At 49.1% G+C, this 14820-nt stretch overlaps 1 protein-coding gene across 2 annotated transcripts in view; it reads left to right on the top strand.

Moving 5' to 3' along the window:
• Positions 1 to 14820, top strand: part of CCDC88C (coiled-coil domain containing 88C) — a 110980-nt gene that overhangs the window by 39949 nt on the left and 56211 nt on the right. For both annotated transcript variants that reach the window (XM_081147976.1, XM_081147977.1), the window contains exon 4: positions 4088 to 4157. In XM_081147976.1, coding sequence (XP_081004102.1) covers positions 4088 to 4157 — 70 coding nt within the window. The remainder of the gene's footprint in view (positions 1 to 4087; positions 4158 to 14820) is intronic.

The following is a 14820-nucleotide window of genomic DNA, read 5'->3' as shown; positions in this document are numbered from 1 at the left end:
AACAAGCATTTGGCATCACGGGCTCAGTGAAGCCATGGACCTGGGTGTTAGTCTCGTTTGCTGTAGGGTGGCAAAGTGGTTCTGTCATGCATGACCACTTACTTGGTTGTCTTCAGGTTATGCATGTAACCAGATGCCTCTGGATTCTTCTCATTGCTCTCCCCCATCATCTTTCCTGTCACTAGCAGAACACGATCACCTACAAAGCCTGGGATGGGGCACCCCCTCCGTGTCTTGTACTTTTCCCCACCGAGTAAACCTGCATTTGTCAGGAGACCATTCTAGTAGGAAGGAGGTATCTTCCTCCCACTAGCCTTCTGGGTTCTGTTCTTAGACCTTCTTTCCACTGGTGACCTCTGAGAGCCAGTGCTAGAGGCCTCGAGACTCTGGCCACCCTGCACTCTCCATGTCACCCTTGGTTCCCCCTGGAGGTTCCAGATCAGCTAGCTGGGAATCCGATGCTGTTCGACTGGCTGGGCTTGTTGACACCCTGTGCAGACACAGATGCAGTCTCTGGGACCCACCAGCTGGGGTGACAGACGCTTCCTGGGGAGTGGTCCTGGCCTGTTCCATCCCTCCCACATGTGTAGGGCTTTGTTTTTGTGACAGTTCTAGGAGAGACATTGGAATTGATATCAACTTATGATCCAGGAGATCTCAGTTCAATTCCCAGTCAGGGCACAATGCTGGGATTGCCAGCTCGATCCCCAGTAGGGGGTGTGCAGGAGGAGGCAGCTGATCAGTGACTCCCTCGTCATTGATGCTTCTGTCTCTCCCTCTCCCTTCCTCTCTCTGAAATCAATAAAGATATATTTTTTAAAAAAATTTTACATTTGCAGCCTAGGTGGTGTACATTACAGACACTTTCCAGCCTCCTGCTGCTGAGAATCCAAATACACCCACCCTCCTCCGGTCCATTTTTGTGACTTTTCCTTTGGTTCGTTTAAAGCAGTTACCAACGGGATCCTTCAGAATGCCACTAGTGCAGTTTCATTTATGAACAGGAGAGCCTGAGGTTTCCCAGCATCTTGGATTAGGATCTGAGAGCAAACCCGGTACAAAGTCCACTCTGGATCACAGATTTTAACTCCCCCCACCCTCTGTGGGATGGGGCATCCCCAGGAGGGCCGAACTTCAAGCCTGACTCTGCTCTGCTGCCTGTATCAGGCCACAAGGACTGGGTGACAAGACAGAGCCTGCATCGAGGCTTGTATGCACCCTTGTCTCTGCCTGGGGATGTGACAGTGGCCTTTATGAAGGCCTGGGTAGCTCTAGGAGGTGCCCAATTTGGGGAATGCTCAAGCACACCACTGGACTTGCACTCTCCAGCCTCACTCAGCCCCACCCCACGCAGCTGGCTGGGGTGTGACCAGGTGCCCACCAGCAGTCCAGTGTCAGCTGCAGCCTCCACAGTGGCTTTCTGTTCCCAGTGCCAGGCAGGAGGGTCTACTCATCAGCAACCTCCTCACGTCCCCACTAGATGGAGGGCTTGGCCTGTTGCCCTGGAGGCCCTGCCAGGCCGAGGGGATGCGTTTGCTAGGCTTTCCTCAGGGACTGAGGGCCACCAGGTCCCCTCAGCATGGGTGTCGGGGTGCATGACAGCCACCAGCCACATGTGGCTGTCAGGATCTCCTGATGCCGCTAGTGTGACTCAGGAATTGTTAATTTAAATTTAAAAACTGATGCTCGATTCAGTTAATGGAAAGCTTTTCAGTGTGTTTGGAGCAACTTGGGTATGCGAAGCTACTTTTTCAGATCAAATGTTTCCAAGGAAAACATAGCATCAGAATTAAAATGCACTATGAGTATAAACTACACACTCCTTGTGAAGAAAGAATGTGAAATATTCATGACGTCATGTTGATTACATGGTCAAGTGTTAATATTTTGGGTATAGTGGCTTCATTAAAGTATATTATTACAATATTTTCACCTGTTTCTTTTTACTTCCTGAGGGTTGCTACTGGATCATTTGAAATTAATGTGCATCGTCTCCCATTATATTTCTTCTACCCTCAACACTCACCACTCTGAGCCTGCTTTTGCTGGAAATGTGCTTGGCGGTCCTTTAAGGGGGAACACTTAATCGCTCTGGAGTGGTTTTGGTCACAGAATTAGGTCTTAGGAGACCCATGGTGCTTTGAAAGGAACATATTTAAAACAAAAACATTGTTTGTAAAGTATAACCTTTTTTTTTTACAATTTCCTTTCAGTTTTATTTTGTGTATTGTAAAACATTACTTCTTAATTGTACAAGTGACACATATTTCTTGGGGAAAATTAGCAAGTCCTGATCAGACAAAGTTAAACATACATGGGTTTTCTAGTGGTGTTTCCAGCCATCTTTTGTGTAATCATTAGCACGAAAGCACTGCTCTGCACCATTAGAGACCTTCAAGGTGCTCACCCATGCTGTCCCCCTTTAGAAACCTGCCAGCTTCCTCCAGCACCCTGAGCCGGGGACTGCTGCTCCACATTGGTGGACAATGGCAGAGGGAAGACCAGACGGGACTGTAGATGGCTGGGCAGTGGTAACAAGAGGATCTTCTGGAAGCTGGGAGTGCTTGAGTGGTGTGTGAAGGGGTGGGAGGGGCAGAGCCTCTGAGACTCGGTCACCTGGTGGGAGTCCTTCCTTGTGCTGGCAGAGCAGCTGGAAAGTGGATTTCGTGGATTTTGCTGTTTTTCCCCAGGGTAGGACTGGGAAACCCTTTGGTGAGCCCTTTACTTGAGAGACAGTTTTCTTAGGTTGAATTTTCCCAGGGCCTGAAGGAGGGCTGAGGCTGTTACACAGCACAGACTTCTGTCGGACCCAGGTATTTACCGCTGAGACATGTTTAAGAAAACATCAGCCTCTCTGATGCAGTGGCCTGTGACCCCAGATAATAAAGACAAACTGTCCAACACCGAGTGGAGAGGGCCCAGTGTGTTGGGAGTGAGTTGCACCTCATGGGTTAGTATCCCTGCCCCCAAGTTCTGGTGCGGGCAGGAGCCACAGAAGGATAAGAAGGGAGGGTAGGGTCCGTGCACAAGCTGTTTGACGGCGCTGGCATCCCCTGGCCTGCGTGCCCAGGCCTCCATTCTAATCGGATGATCCAGAGAGTTCCGGGCTGTTCCTCTGGGCCGGCTGTGTAATCGGCCCCTTTATCAGTGCTCGCTGGCAGGATACTGAAGGCAGAAATGCAGCGAGTTATGCAATAGAGCGACTCCTGAAAAAAGTTGGAAACCTTTCTTAAAAAGGCTTAAGAAGAGTTTTGTTGGTGAAGAATTTCTATAGCAACCACTTTTATAAAGCCAAGAATACGCTGTAACCTACCCCCTTATTTGTCTTCTATAAAATTAGATTTTTATCTTCTGATTTGTAAAAAAACAAGACCCTTCTGGACAGGGAAGATGACCTGCCCTGGAGGTGCTCTGGGGAACGAAGTGGTGGGTCTGGGTGCGAGCCGGCACACTCTGAGGCGGGCTTGTCAAAGACCCCCCAGACAAGGGCCGTGACTGATGGCTGGTGCCTGGGCCTGCTTTCAAAGACCCTTGGTGTGAGGGCCAGAAGGCAGCTCGTTTCCCGCGCCACCTCTCTGACGGGTGCAGATTAGCTGTGATTTATCCCTCTCCCAAGGAAGTCGCTGCTGTAGGAGAGAAGTCTCATTTACAACGTGTACCAGAGACTTGCTGAGTGCCTGCATCCTGAATCGTCAGGCTATAGAGACCCAGCAGCATCTCTTTAATTTTCATTCTGTATTTTTAATTGTACAAGCAAACCATACCATAAATATAAAGACATCTTTTAAAAGACTCTCATACCTGATCCTGCTATGTTAACATGGCATGTTAACATATCTTTTTCCCCCCCGAGGTCTCTGTACATATGCAGACATAATCTTTATGGTTATGATCAAGGCAGAAGTACAATTAGCTTTGACTTCACATTTATTTGTATCTTAAACATTCCTTTCTCTTATGTAGCATGTTCATAGTTACCGTGTTGTGGCTGCACATGCATCCAGTGACTTGATAAACTGTCATTTTCTTAATCATTCTTTATTTGTTTCCTGTTCTTAATGGTATCTTTTCCTCTTTGTTTCTGTAGGAAGTTCTCCAGCAACTGATCGTAATGAACTTGCCCAATGTTTTGATGATTGGCAAAGACCCCCTGTCTGGTGAGTGAAAGCCGCCCCCCGGGGTGCTTGGCCGGTGCCATTGGCTCTGGGCAGCTGTTGGACACAGGGCTCCGGCTGCCAGCTTGGAGCCAGCACAGTGAAAACACGTGATCATTTTGGTGAGGTTTTAAAGGGTGGGTTTATTAACCTGAGGCACAAGGCCAAGAGCACATTTCTTCCTTAAGAACGAATCCTTGCAACCCCTCACATTGGAGTGCAGAGGCCAGGGGCCCGAGTCATATGGTGGCCTTTCTGGGGATCTCTCCTCCTCAGTAAATGTGGAATCAATGACACCATCACAGGGTGGGTGACTTTTGGTGAAAAAGTAAGAATCTGTTGAGGGAACTCATATCTCTCTTCCATGGGGTCCTGTGATGCTCATTCAGTATGTGGTATATCTCACCAGGAAGTCCTGTCATGTCCCTGTTTTTCATGTCTCCCGCTGCACCCTGAGGCCCAAGAGGGCAAGGGTTCCAAGTCCTAGCCTCGGACACACAGTGTAACCTTGAAAGACAGAATGAAATGTGCTCCTGGACATCTTCCAGAAAGTCGGAGCTTAATTCATGCTTGTCAGGTAGTTCCCTGGTGAGTTAAACAGGGCGGCAGACCTTCTCCCCCCACATGGGGTGCGTCTGCATGCACCGTGGCCGCTGGACATCAGCTTGCAGGCCCCAGGGACAGATGTCTCGCTGGCAGGGACTTCCTATGTTCCAGTGGAGACCTTGATGGTGTTCTGGGGCCTCCTGTTGTAGGTCAGGGAGTGCAGGAAGGCTTCCTCACGGGAGAGGCTTTTACAGAAGGAACTAAGCTGTCCTCTGTTGCCATCTCCTCGGGGCACTCTCACTGAGTCTGGTCATCCTACTCCTGTTTATATCACAGTAGCTGAAGTTGCCTTGAGGTGGAAGGGAGAGTGCTCCAAGTGGCCAGCCAAGGACATTACTCATAGAGGAGCAGTTCTCATTTACTGTCATAGCCCTGAGACCAGCAGCAGCAGCTTAGGGGGACACCGGGAATCACGTTGCTGGGGGGGAGGGGTCCCTCTTGAGCTGAAGCTGGCTGATGTGTCTGCCTTTTCTCTGGGTGAGCCAAGAGGAAGAGGTTTCCTTGACCTCCGGTTAGTCCTCAGCCAGGCTGGCCCACGAGCCCTCACACCCCTGCACTCTGGCTTCGATCCCGGCTGTGCACACCCTCGCCCACTCCACACATTAGTAATGGGGAGCCTTTGTTTTGCCTCCCACTTCCCTCCCTGCCTTTGGCCCATTTGTATTCCTGCTTTATTTCATGGTTCCTCCAGGTAGAAGATACCAGATGCAGCCCATCCCAGCCACAGCCCCGGGCCTGGACACGGCTGGGACTCTCGTGATTTCTGTAGTAACTTCATGAAAGTTGGGGTCTGCTTTGCTGAGCAGAATTGTGTTGCCTCTCCTGATTTATTGAGGGCTGGATTTACTGGGGAGAGAGGAGAAAGGTGCTGAGAGAGGTTGGTGGTTCAGGCTTGGTTCTGCTCTTCCATTCCATCCGGAAGTAGCTGCCTAAGGAGACTCGAGGAAGGCCAAGGAGCAGGAAAGGGGCTCTCACTACTCAAGTGCTTGGTGAAGCCTAGCACGTGGTGGACATTGTACATGTATCAAAAAGTGGGAATAAAAAGGTGCTTCTGGGATGTGACTGTGCCATCCCCAGTTATAAATGAGAAAACAGAGGCTCATGGAGTTTAAGTGACAAGCCATCGGTCCCTCAGTCCATAAGAAGAGGTGCTGACTGGAAATCGGCTCCGTTTGACCCCTGAGCCTAAGCTCCCCATTTGTGTCACACACATGTACGTGTTAGGCTGAGCTCTAGATGATTGCCAATATTCAGCCACTTTGACCTACAAAAATGGCATTCGGTGTGGTTCAACCTAATATTAAACATGTTCTCCCCCACCCAGCCACCCTGCATAGCTTGCCTACCTTCCTGTTGATGTCTCCCCTTCCCTGTCCCTGTAGGTGTCCCCACTTCCTGCTGCCCTCTGGGGACCTCTGATCCACCAGGCATCTCCACACACCAACCCTGGCTCCAGCCCTTCCCTCAACAGAGTCTCTGTTCCAGTCTCTTTGTGAACCACACAGGCTGTAGAAATTGTTCGTGTGCAGAGAGCACAGGTCCCCACCTGGGGTCTGGCACTGAACGGAAACATCTGCAGAGATGTGGATGCTGATTTTTTTAAAAAACAACAACAGCAGCTTTATTAAGGTGTAATTTGCATACCATAAAATTTATCCACTTTAAATGTATGATTTAGGGATCTTGTTCATAAAGTACAGAGTCATGCAGCCTTCACCACAATCCAGTTTTAGAACAGTATTGGGGAGCTGATTTAAAATTGTGACACGTGAATAGGTACCCAGCATCATATAAAACTGATAATCATCAATCAAAGAGGCTGCCCCCCCCCCCCCACTCTGGAGAAGTCAGAGATGAGATGGTTAGGGCTGGGGAAGTTAAGGACAAGAATCCCACCCACGCAGCAGGCTCAGAGGGGGAAGGGCTACCTTACCGTGATGTCAAGACCAGGGGGATTTGAGCTGGATGCACGCATGGGTAGGTTTTGATACCGTTCCGGGGGGGTGGGGGGGGGCTCCCAGTGCAAAGCAGGTTGGCACGTCCCCAGCAAGAAGATACAAACCTGAGTGCCAGAAGCAGAGGAACATATTTATGGAATAGGGTTTCCACTTTTAAATTTCAAAAATAGATGTGTGAAGCATTTGGGGTTTCTTTGTAATTAAAGAACAAAGTTGGTTTCTTTCTGAGTGGTTGCCTAGAAGTCAGGAGGAGGGGCCACTTTTTTGCTAATTCTGTCATACACATTTCAGGAGCATGCTGGAGCTCTTTCTGGCTGGTGTTGACAGTGTACTGCCATTTATAACATTTCATAGTGTTTGGTTATTTCCTGGTTTTGGCAAATGCACCATAGTGGAGTCAGGTGCCAGGGACAGGACAGATCCCAGCAGAGCATCTCATCCACCCCTCCCCTGGTCACACAGTGATGCTGGAAGACCGTGAGACGCCAAGCATTAGCCCTCCTTCCTCTGATCTAAAAAAGCGAAATGTCACAACTCATATGATTATGAGGTTCTTTCTGTGTGTGTCACACACCTCCCTCACCCATCGGACAAAAGGATGTTGTTATGTTTACTTCTGCCCTGGGATTTGAGGATAGCCCAGTAAATGTAAAGAAACCTTTCATATACTTTAAATTGCTTTTATGACCTCTCCTCAGTATTCATCCCTCTTGGCCCCAAATCCTCATTCTCTCCTTTCCTGTTTTGAACCTCGGATCAGCTGTCTGGATTTCCTCTCTGATCATGCGCGGTTAGCTCTCTCAGTGGGATATCCATCCCTGGGGACATGTCTGTCCAGTGCCTTGTTACTGTAGACCCGACTTCTTGGAGTTTGGCCTGGGGTCCTGCAGGACCCTGCTCTGAACCCCTCCGTGATTTGCATGTGATGGCACTTAGCAGAAAAGCCATTTCCTTGGCAGCTGGTTTATGTCCAGACTCTCAGACTGGGTGTCATAGGGTGTCCTTTGTTTTGTTTCTTGCTGGTTAGTTCTTACCCTTTTCTCTTACCCTATGCCCGTTCCTTTAGCCTGTTCCTTCAGGCAGGTGCCTTGGCTCTGCTTTTAAAACATCTGCGCTCTCCTCTCGTCCTGCCCCACCGCCACTCTGCCACCCTGGTTCCAGCCACCACCTTCTTTTGCCTGGCTGCGCCCCGGAGTAGCCTTCTTACCGCCTGTCCCTGCAGCCTGTTCTCAGCACAGCAGCCAGAGCAGTCCTCTTAGAAAGTTACTCAGATTGTGTCACTTTCCTTCCCCCACCCTCTTAGCACTAGGGCCTGTGCAGTGGCTGTCCCCTCTGCCTGGAATGCTTTCCCCTCAGATACAAAAACAGCTCCTTCAAGTGTCTGCTGAAATGCCACCTTCTCAGGGCAGCCCACCTGACCTCCCTGTTTACCGCTAGAGCCTCTCTCTTGGGACTCGCTGTCCTCTTATCCTGCTCTGCCACCTTTTTTCATAGCCTTTATCACTCTCTGTATCATTTACTTATTTTTTTCACATCTATTGCTTTGCTTAATTTCCTCCTCTAGGATGTAATCTCTTGTGAGGGCACAAATCTTTGGGTTTTTTGGTTGTTGCCAATGTCTTCTAAGTGTCTAGATCGGTGCCTGGCACATGGTAGGTGCTCAGTGAATGAGCATAATTACTGAAGACCCTCCTTCTCTCCCACTTCCCTACCCCCTCACACTGGTGTTCCTTACCAGTGTTAGCCACGTGCTCTCACAAATAGAGGTCAAGCGTCCGTGGTCAGGTCAAGTGGGAGTCGATCTCTGCTCAACACTATGTGTGTGGCTCCCCAGGGCTGGAGAGCACTGCCCTCACCTCACCATCTCACCAGCTGTGCATCCGTTAAACATATTTATGTGGTTTATCAAAGAGTATATTCTACGAGACCATCATATAGAAACCAAGAGATGACTGTCTGCTTTATCTATAAAGTGAGGGCAGTTGTTGGACCAGAACTAGAGCAGCTTCCTGGTCCCTTCGTGCCCTGGTGTCTCAGCAGCCAGGCCTGTCACTGTGCCACACATACAAAAAGGACTAGATTTGTCTGACAGGAAGCCAGCAAATTCATTTCTGTGATAAGTTGTAGGACAGTCATGCTGGAAGAGAGCATTGTTTTTCTTCCAAGGTTTGTATGTAATTGCAGGAGTGGTTTTCAGACTTGGAAATTGTAATACCACTTAAGCTTTTTAGAATGGAAGAGAGGGAATCACAAAGGTGCAGATCCAAGCCCAGAGAGGGTAGGGAACTCATTCAGAGGCACACAGTGTGGTGGTCTCACAGGCAAGAGATGTATTTGTCATTATAAACTGTAGATGGTTATATACAGGGACATCAGCCACTGGTCCCAAATAGCTGTTTCTCACATTCTGAATGTTAGGCAAGTTGCCTGGGGCTCTGGAGGGGCTTCCCTATTCACACCCTGCAGGGGCCTGTCTGTGAATACTGCGGGGACCTTTGCAGATAGCCTCAGGGTTCCACTAGTTGCTCTTCAGTGATCAGGCCCTCAGTCCTCCCTTTTCTCCCTCTTACAGTGGTTACAGAAGGACCTTCAAGGGACAGAGAAAGCACCTTGAGGAGTCAGAGCCTTCTGTGTCCATAGAGGCTGTGAATATCCTTTCTTCACACCTCAGTGCAAGCCACTGGTTTGTCTGCAGAAACCGGAGGGCCAATTCCTGACCCTCCCAATAGAAGACCGCAAGGCCCTCGTACCTTTCCTTCTCTGAGCGGACGACCCTGGCCAGCAGCTCAAAGAGGAGCTCAGCCCAAGCTCATCCTCTGGTTTTCATTGTCAAATGCCCACCTTGCTGGGTCCAGGGGTCCCCGAGATGAATTGGCTGTCTCTGCTCCCAGTCTGTGTCATGGCAGGGAGGGGAGAAAGACAGCATCAAGAACTTTGTCTGTTCCAGGGTGAGAAGTGGTGTGAGCGTGCTAGTCAAAGAGCGCAAAGCAGGTAGAGTTCTGCCTGGGCAGGTCAGGAAGACTTCCTGGAGGAGTCCGTGTGTGACAAGGCATGGAAGAACAGCAGCAGAGGGAAGGCGTTCCAGGTGGGAGGAGCTCAGAGGAGTGGAAATGTGCTAGAAGTCCCATGGGGAGTGGCAGACAGGGGGCACAAGGAGGCAGTCTTCTGATCACAGCCGAAGTTTAGGTTTCAGAGGCTGGAGGGAAACGGAACTCCTGACACTACTTGGAATTTAATATTTAACCCTCTCAGTGTTTACTTGCTCTCCTGTCAAGAGTGTCCTTGAAGTGCTTTTCGGATCCCATGGAAACCTTCCCTCACAGCCCACACCGCATAGTTCTGCCTTTTGGTGACTGACTGGGAACCAAGAGGGCTGGTGTACCCACCGGCTTGCTCCCCTGCCCTGTGGCAACCTAGGAAAGCGGCTCAGAATCTGATTTATTAGCAGCAGTCTTTTTGCCACTGAGATTGTTCTTTTAAAACGCTAAAGGGCTGTCTTCCTTCCCCTGTCCTGGGCCTGGGGTTCTGCCCTCCCCAGTGTCCCACTTGCCCTGCGACCTGCTGGGTGCAGGGTCTACCGGTGGGGGTTAACGAGCCGTTCTTGTGTTCTTTTTCCCAGCCTTACTTTTATTCACTTCCCCATAACTCTCTCATCTGAACTCTCTAATATATACATATTTGCATTTGCAAAAACCTAAGTTCCTTTGAAAGAGGAGGAAAAATTAAGAAAGACTGATCTTCAGGCGGTCGATCCTGTTACTGTTTCCTGATCTGTCCTGGGGGAGCAGGTTCAGAAAAGCACCGAACAGCACTTCGGATGCCGCGCTTGCGCCTCTCCTCTCTGCTCGGCAGTGAGTTTTCCAGTCCATCGAGAATGCAGGGGCTGCTGGCACCGGAGCTGAGGCCAGCACTGCTTTTCGAGGAACGTGAAAAGCCTGGTTAACACCAAGCCCGGGCAAGCGTGACAACCGGCCGAATGCCGGCCTTGTGAACAGCCCGTGGGATCTGCCTGGAGACAGACTTTGTTTAGTAAACTTCCTAGCAGTGGCCCGTACACAGAGGGAGTGCTCCCCCCTGGCTGCGCTGACCTCGCCATGGCTTCCAGCAGGACTGCTCCCCGTGGCTGTCCAAGGAGGGACGAGATGTTATTTGTCAGAGGTCTCTGTGTTGCCTGATAATGTTTGGGCTTTGAAATTTTCTGCCTGCTGGTTGGGAGGGACCCTTTCTCAGATCATCCGCCACAGCCTCGCCTACAGCCAGCGCGGACTCTGGGTCATGATCTGCATTCTCGTGGTCGCTTCTCCTTTCTGATCTTCAGCTGTTTGGTGCTAGCAAGTGGATTCCCTCTCAGCTTCTGCGGCCGGGGCAGGCTGCTGGGGTAGGGAGTCATTTTTGGTGGTGACACTATCTGAGGGGCTGATGTGGCTGTTTCAGATTGTTCTGTGTAGTCTGGGAGAGCGGCCTTCTGTCGTCTGGGCAGAGGCTTCTCGTTGCCCATGCACAGTGGTTCTGCAGGTGGGGGCCGACCTGCTGCAGGTGATGGAGAGACGCTGGGATGAGGGGGGCCGCTGGCCAAGGTGCGCTCAGGAGGCCCGGGCACCATTTCACACAGACCTGTGACTCGCTGCCTGCCAAGGTCTGAGTTTAATAAAGGTTTGTTGAATGACTAATGAAACAAATAAGGGAGTGCCTGGTTGTGTTAAAGCCTGTTGGGGGCCACATATGTGACGTTCTTGGTGTAAGAAATCTAGGTGAGGGTTTCACAGGGGTTGCTGTTCAGGCTGTGAGGGGGTGTGTACAGATGCTTGTCTTGTACCTCCTGGACCAGGACAGGCATGAAGGACCCCCACGTGCCCACCCACGAGGAATTCACTGTCCGCACTATTCCTCGGCAGTGTCCATGGAACCCAAGATGACCCCTGCTGATAAAATAATAGACAGGTGTTCTCCTTGTAAGCAGAGCTCCTGGGAGGGCCCCACAGAGCTGGGCGTGTGGGTGAGGCTCAGGATATCATTAGGCATTGAGAAGACATATACATGGGGTCGTGTTCAATGCAGTGCTATTTTCAAATCAGCAAGGCAACCGCATAATCATCCTTACGAAGTGACTGGGTTTTAAATACGAGACCAGGGAAAGTGTGGACCTGCCCCATGAGAAATGGGGGAACTTCTGCCCCTCTCACTCTCTCTTTTTAGAAGTTTCATAGGAATATGCAGGGATAAAAATCGCAGGATGCGTTTGTTGTAAGTACATGTTTTTATTCACTCAGCCTGGTGAGAACAAGCACAGGGCTGCTCCACCCGGAGGAGGCAGAGCGGAATCTCCTAGTGCCGTTTATCACCCAAGAGTTTATTTTAAATAATTTTTTCCCATGAAGATTTTTCTAAAATTAATTCTCTACCTTAAAACCTCCCCTCCCCCGTACAAATCTCAGCAAATTCAGGAATTCCCTACTTTTCTAACAGTGCTCTGAATCAGATTTAGTTTTTTCTTGATGCCTGGTGGGTGTGAGTAAGCAAATGAATGAATTGAAGGAATGAATGAATGGCTCGTGGTTGTCACTGTAACTGCAGGTGCTGAGGGACTTTGCTCCTTCATTGAGAGCCTTAGACTATAATTTTGAGCTTGTGTGTGTGTGCCTGTGTGTACGGAGTTTCTAGGCTCTTGCTGCTAGCAGTGGGTCTGTCCTATGTTTGTTTCCACTTTTAATGCCATTTCCATCTGCTGTGACTGAGAAAATGGATCATCAGAGCTGTTTAAGTTATTCTAACGTGTGGTATAATTAGATTCTTCGGGGCCAGAGTACATAAAGATTTTCTGTATGAACTCTGCCTTTTTTTTGGTTGATCTAAATCCTCCAAACACCTTCTCCCTGTGTGTCAGCTCTCTGCTGGTTACAGCACCAAGTACCAGGCCTGGGAAAGGTGAATTGCTGCGGGAAGAGGAGTTGGCAGTGGCTGGGAGGGGTCTGTACCTGTAATATCCACCAAAGGGCTTACGAGAGGCACTCGCCCGTCCTCTGGGGACTGATGGGGAGTGGGGGGAGAGGACTGTCACGGGGGCACATGGGCTGGGCATGAGCACTATGGCCAGGGAAAGAGTTTGGTGAGGCCGATTGGAAGCTTTTAATATTCATATGGGCATTTCCTTTTCTTTTTATCAAAACTAAAATTGTGACTGATCGTTACCTCAGCATTAATAGAGAAGTGAGTCATTGTGGTGATTATATTTATTAATGACTGTGGATTGATTAGAGTCTCTTGGGCCCAATTAAAGGCCTCAGGTGAAACAAATTCAGTACAGTCTTTGAGAGTTTTTCAATTTCAAACATTGAGGAAGTTCTACACTTATTAGCAAGGAGAGGGTTTGACTGGAGGAGATGGATCTGCAGCACTGAACCATTAGTAAGCTTATTCTTAAGAGTGGAACCTGGATGGTCCACAGGGACCCTGTGGTCTGGCTCCCCACCCCTCCCACCCTCCTTCAGGCTGGGAGACGGCAAGGAGGGTGCAGTTTAGGTCAGTGAATGTCCATCCCTCAGTCCTGGGACTCCACCATAGTGTCTTCATCTCAGGAAAGGTTGTAGTTAGCGATTTCTCATTTGAGAGGTATTAGGATGAGGTTGCCTTTTACTCCATACACACCTTACACCCAAGGACCTGAGATGAACCACAGCAGTAATTCTCCGGATCAGTTTTGTGTTTTATTTATCCCAGGGGTCGTTGATGATACTTTGAGCCATTTTAGCACAGCGAGAGTGGGTGTGGGTCTTTCAAGAAAATAATGCTATTTCTGGCACATTCCTTCTCTCCCAAATAGAATGGGATATGATGAGAAAGCTAGAAAACTATAGATTTTTTTATTTTATTAGAAAACCACTCTTCACATCACCCAAGCCAGCTGTCTCCATTTCAGAGATGTGAAAACTGAGGCTGGGGGACAGAGTACAGCTTGTTATGGTCATACTGCTCCTGGTAACCAAGCCAGGTCCAGAGCCCCAGTATTCTGACTCACAAACATATGGAGACACATAATAAAAGAGACAGTGTAAAATGATGAAATAGGATTTTTTGGCCTGATTGGCAGAACTTAGAAGTAGAAATTGTTGTAAGACAGTGTTGGTCTGGGTCTGGGGAAACAGGGCTTATCGTATGTCGGTTGTAGAGAGTAAAATGGTAAATACTTTCTGCTGGGCAATGTGGCAGTAGGAGAAGCTTAAAGGGTGAGTTTTTCCTAAAGACGTAAATAAGAATGGCCCTGGCTGGGTAGCTCAGTTGATTAGAGTGTTGTCCTGATATACCAAGGTTGCGGGTTTGATCCCTGGTCAGGGCACATACAAGAATCAACCAACGAATGTATAACTAAGTGGAACAGCAAATCAATGTTTCTCTCTCTCTCTAAAATTAAATTTTAAAAAGAAGTAAATGAGAATTCGCATTAAAAACTAGCCTTGCCCGGCCGGGCATGGCTCAGCAGTTGAGCGTCGGCCTAGGATCCAGGCGATCGGAGTTCGATTCCCAGTCAGGGCACATGCCCGGGTTGCGGGCTGCAGCCGATCAATGACTGTCTCATCATTGATGTTTCTATCTCTCTCTCTCACTCTCCTTTCCTCTCTCTGAAATCAATAAAGACATATTTAAAACAAAAACAAAAACTAGCCTCTAAGCCCCAGCTGGTGTGACTCCGTTGGTTGGGCTATTTCCTGTGCATTAAAAGATTGCTGGTTTGATTCCTGGTCAGGGCACATGCCTGGGTTGTGGGCTCGATCCCCAGTCGGGGGTGTGAAGGAGGCAGCTGATCAGTGTTCCTCTCCCACATCGATGTTTGTCTTTTCCTCTCCCTCTCTCTCAAAAAATATATTTTTAAAAAGAATTGCTCTTTTCTCTTCTAAACAAACTAGCTACTAAGATGTTGTTTAGCATCATTTAGATTAAAACATTGGAAAATTAAGCCTCTGGAAGGGGATTGGTTAAGTTTGTGGCCTTTGTACAAAGTAAATATGAGACCATCAAAAGTGATGTCTATGTGTTGTCTGGGTGTTCTTTTGAACACTCCAGCCAGACATTGAAACTGCGGGGGGGGGGGGGCAGCGGGATGGATG

The sequence above is a fragment of the Miniopterus schreibersii genome (genome assembly GCF_964146895.1).
Source record: "Miniopterus schreibersii genome assembly, chromosome: 1".
NCBI lineage: Eukaryota > Metazoa > Chordata > Mammalia > Chiroptera > Miniopteridae > Miniopterus > Miniopterus schreibersii.
Note: the sequence above shows the minus strand (reverse complement) of the source record. Positions and strands in the feature narration are given on the sequence as shown.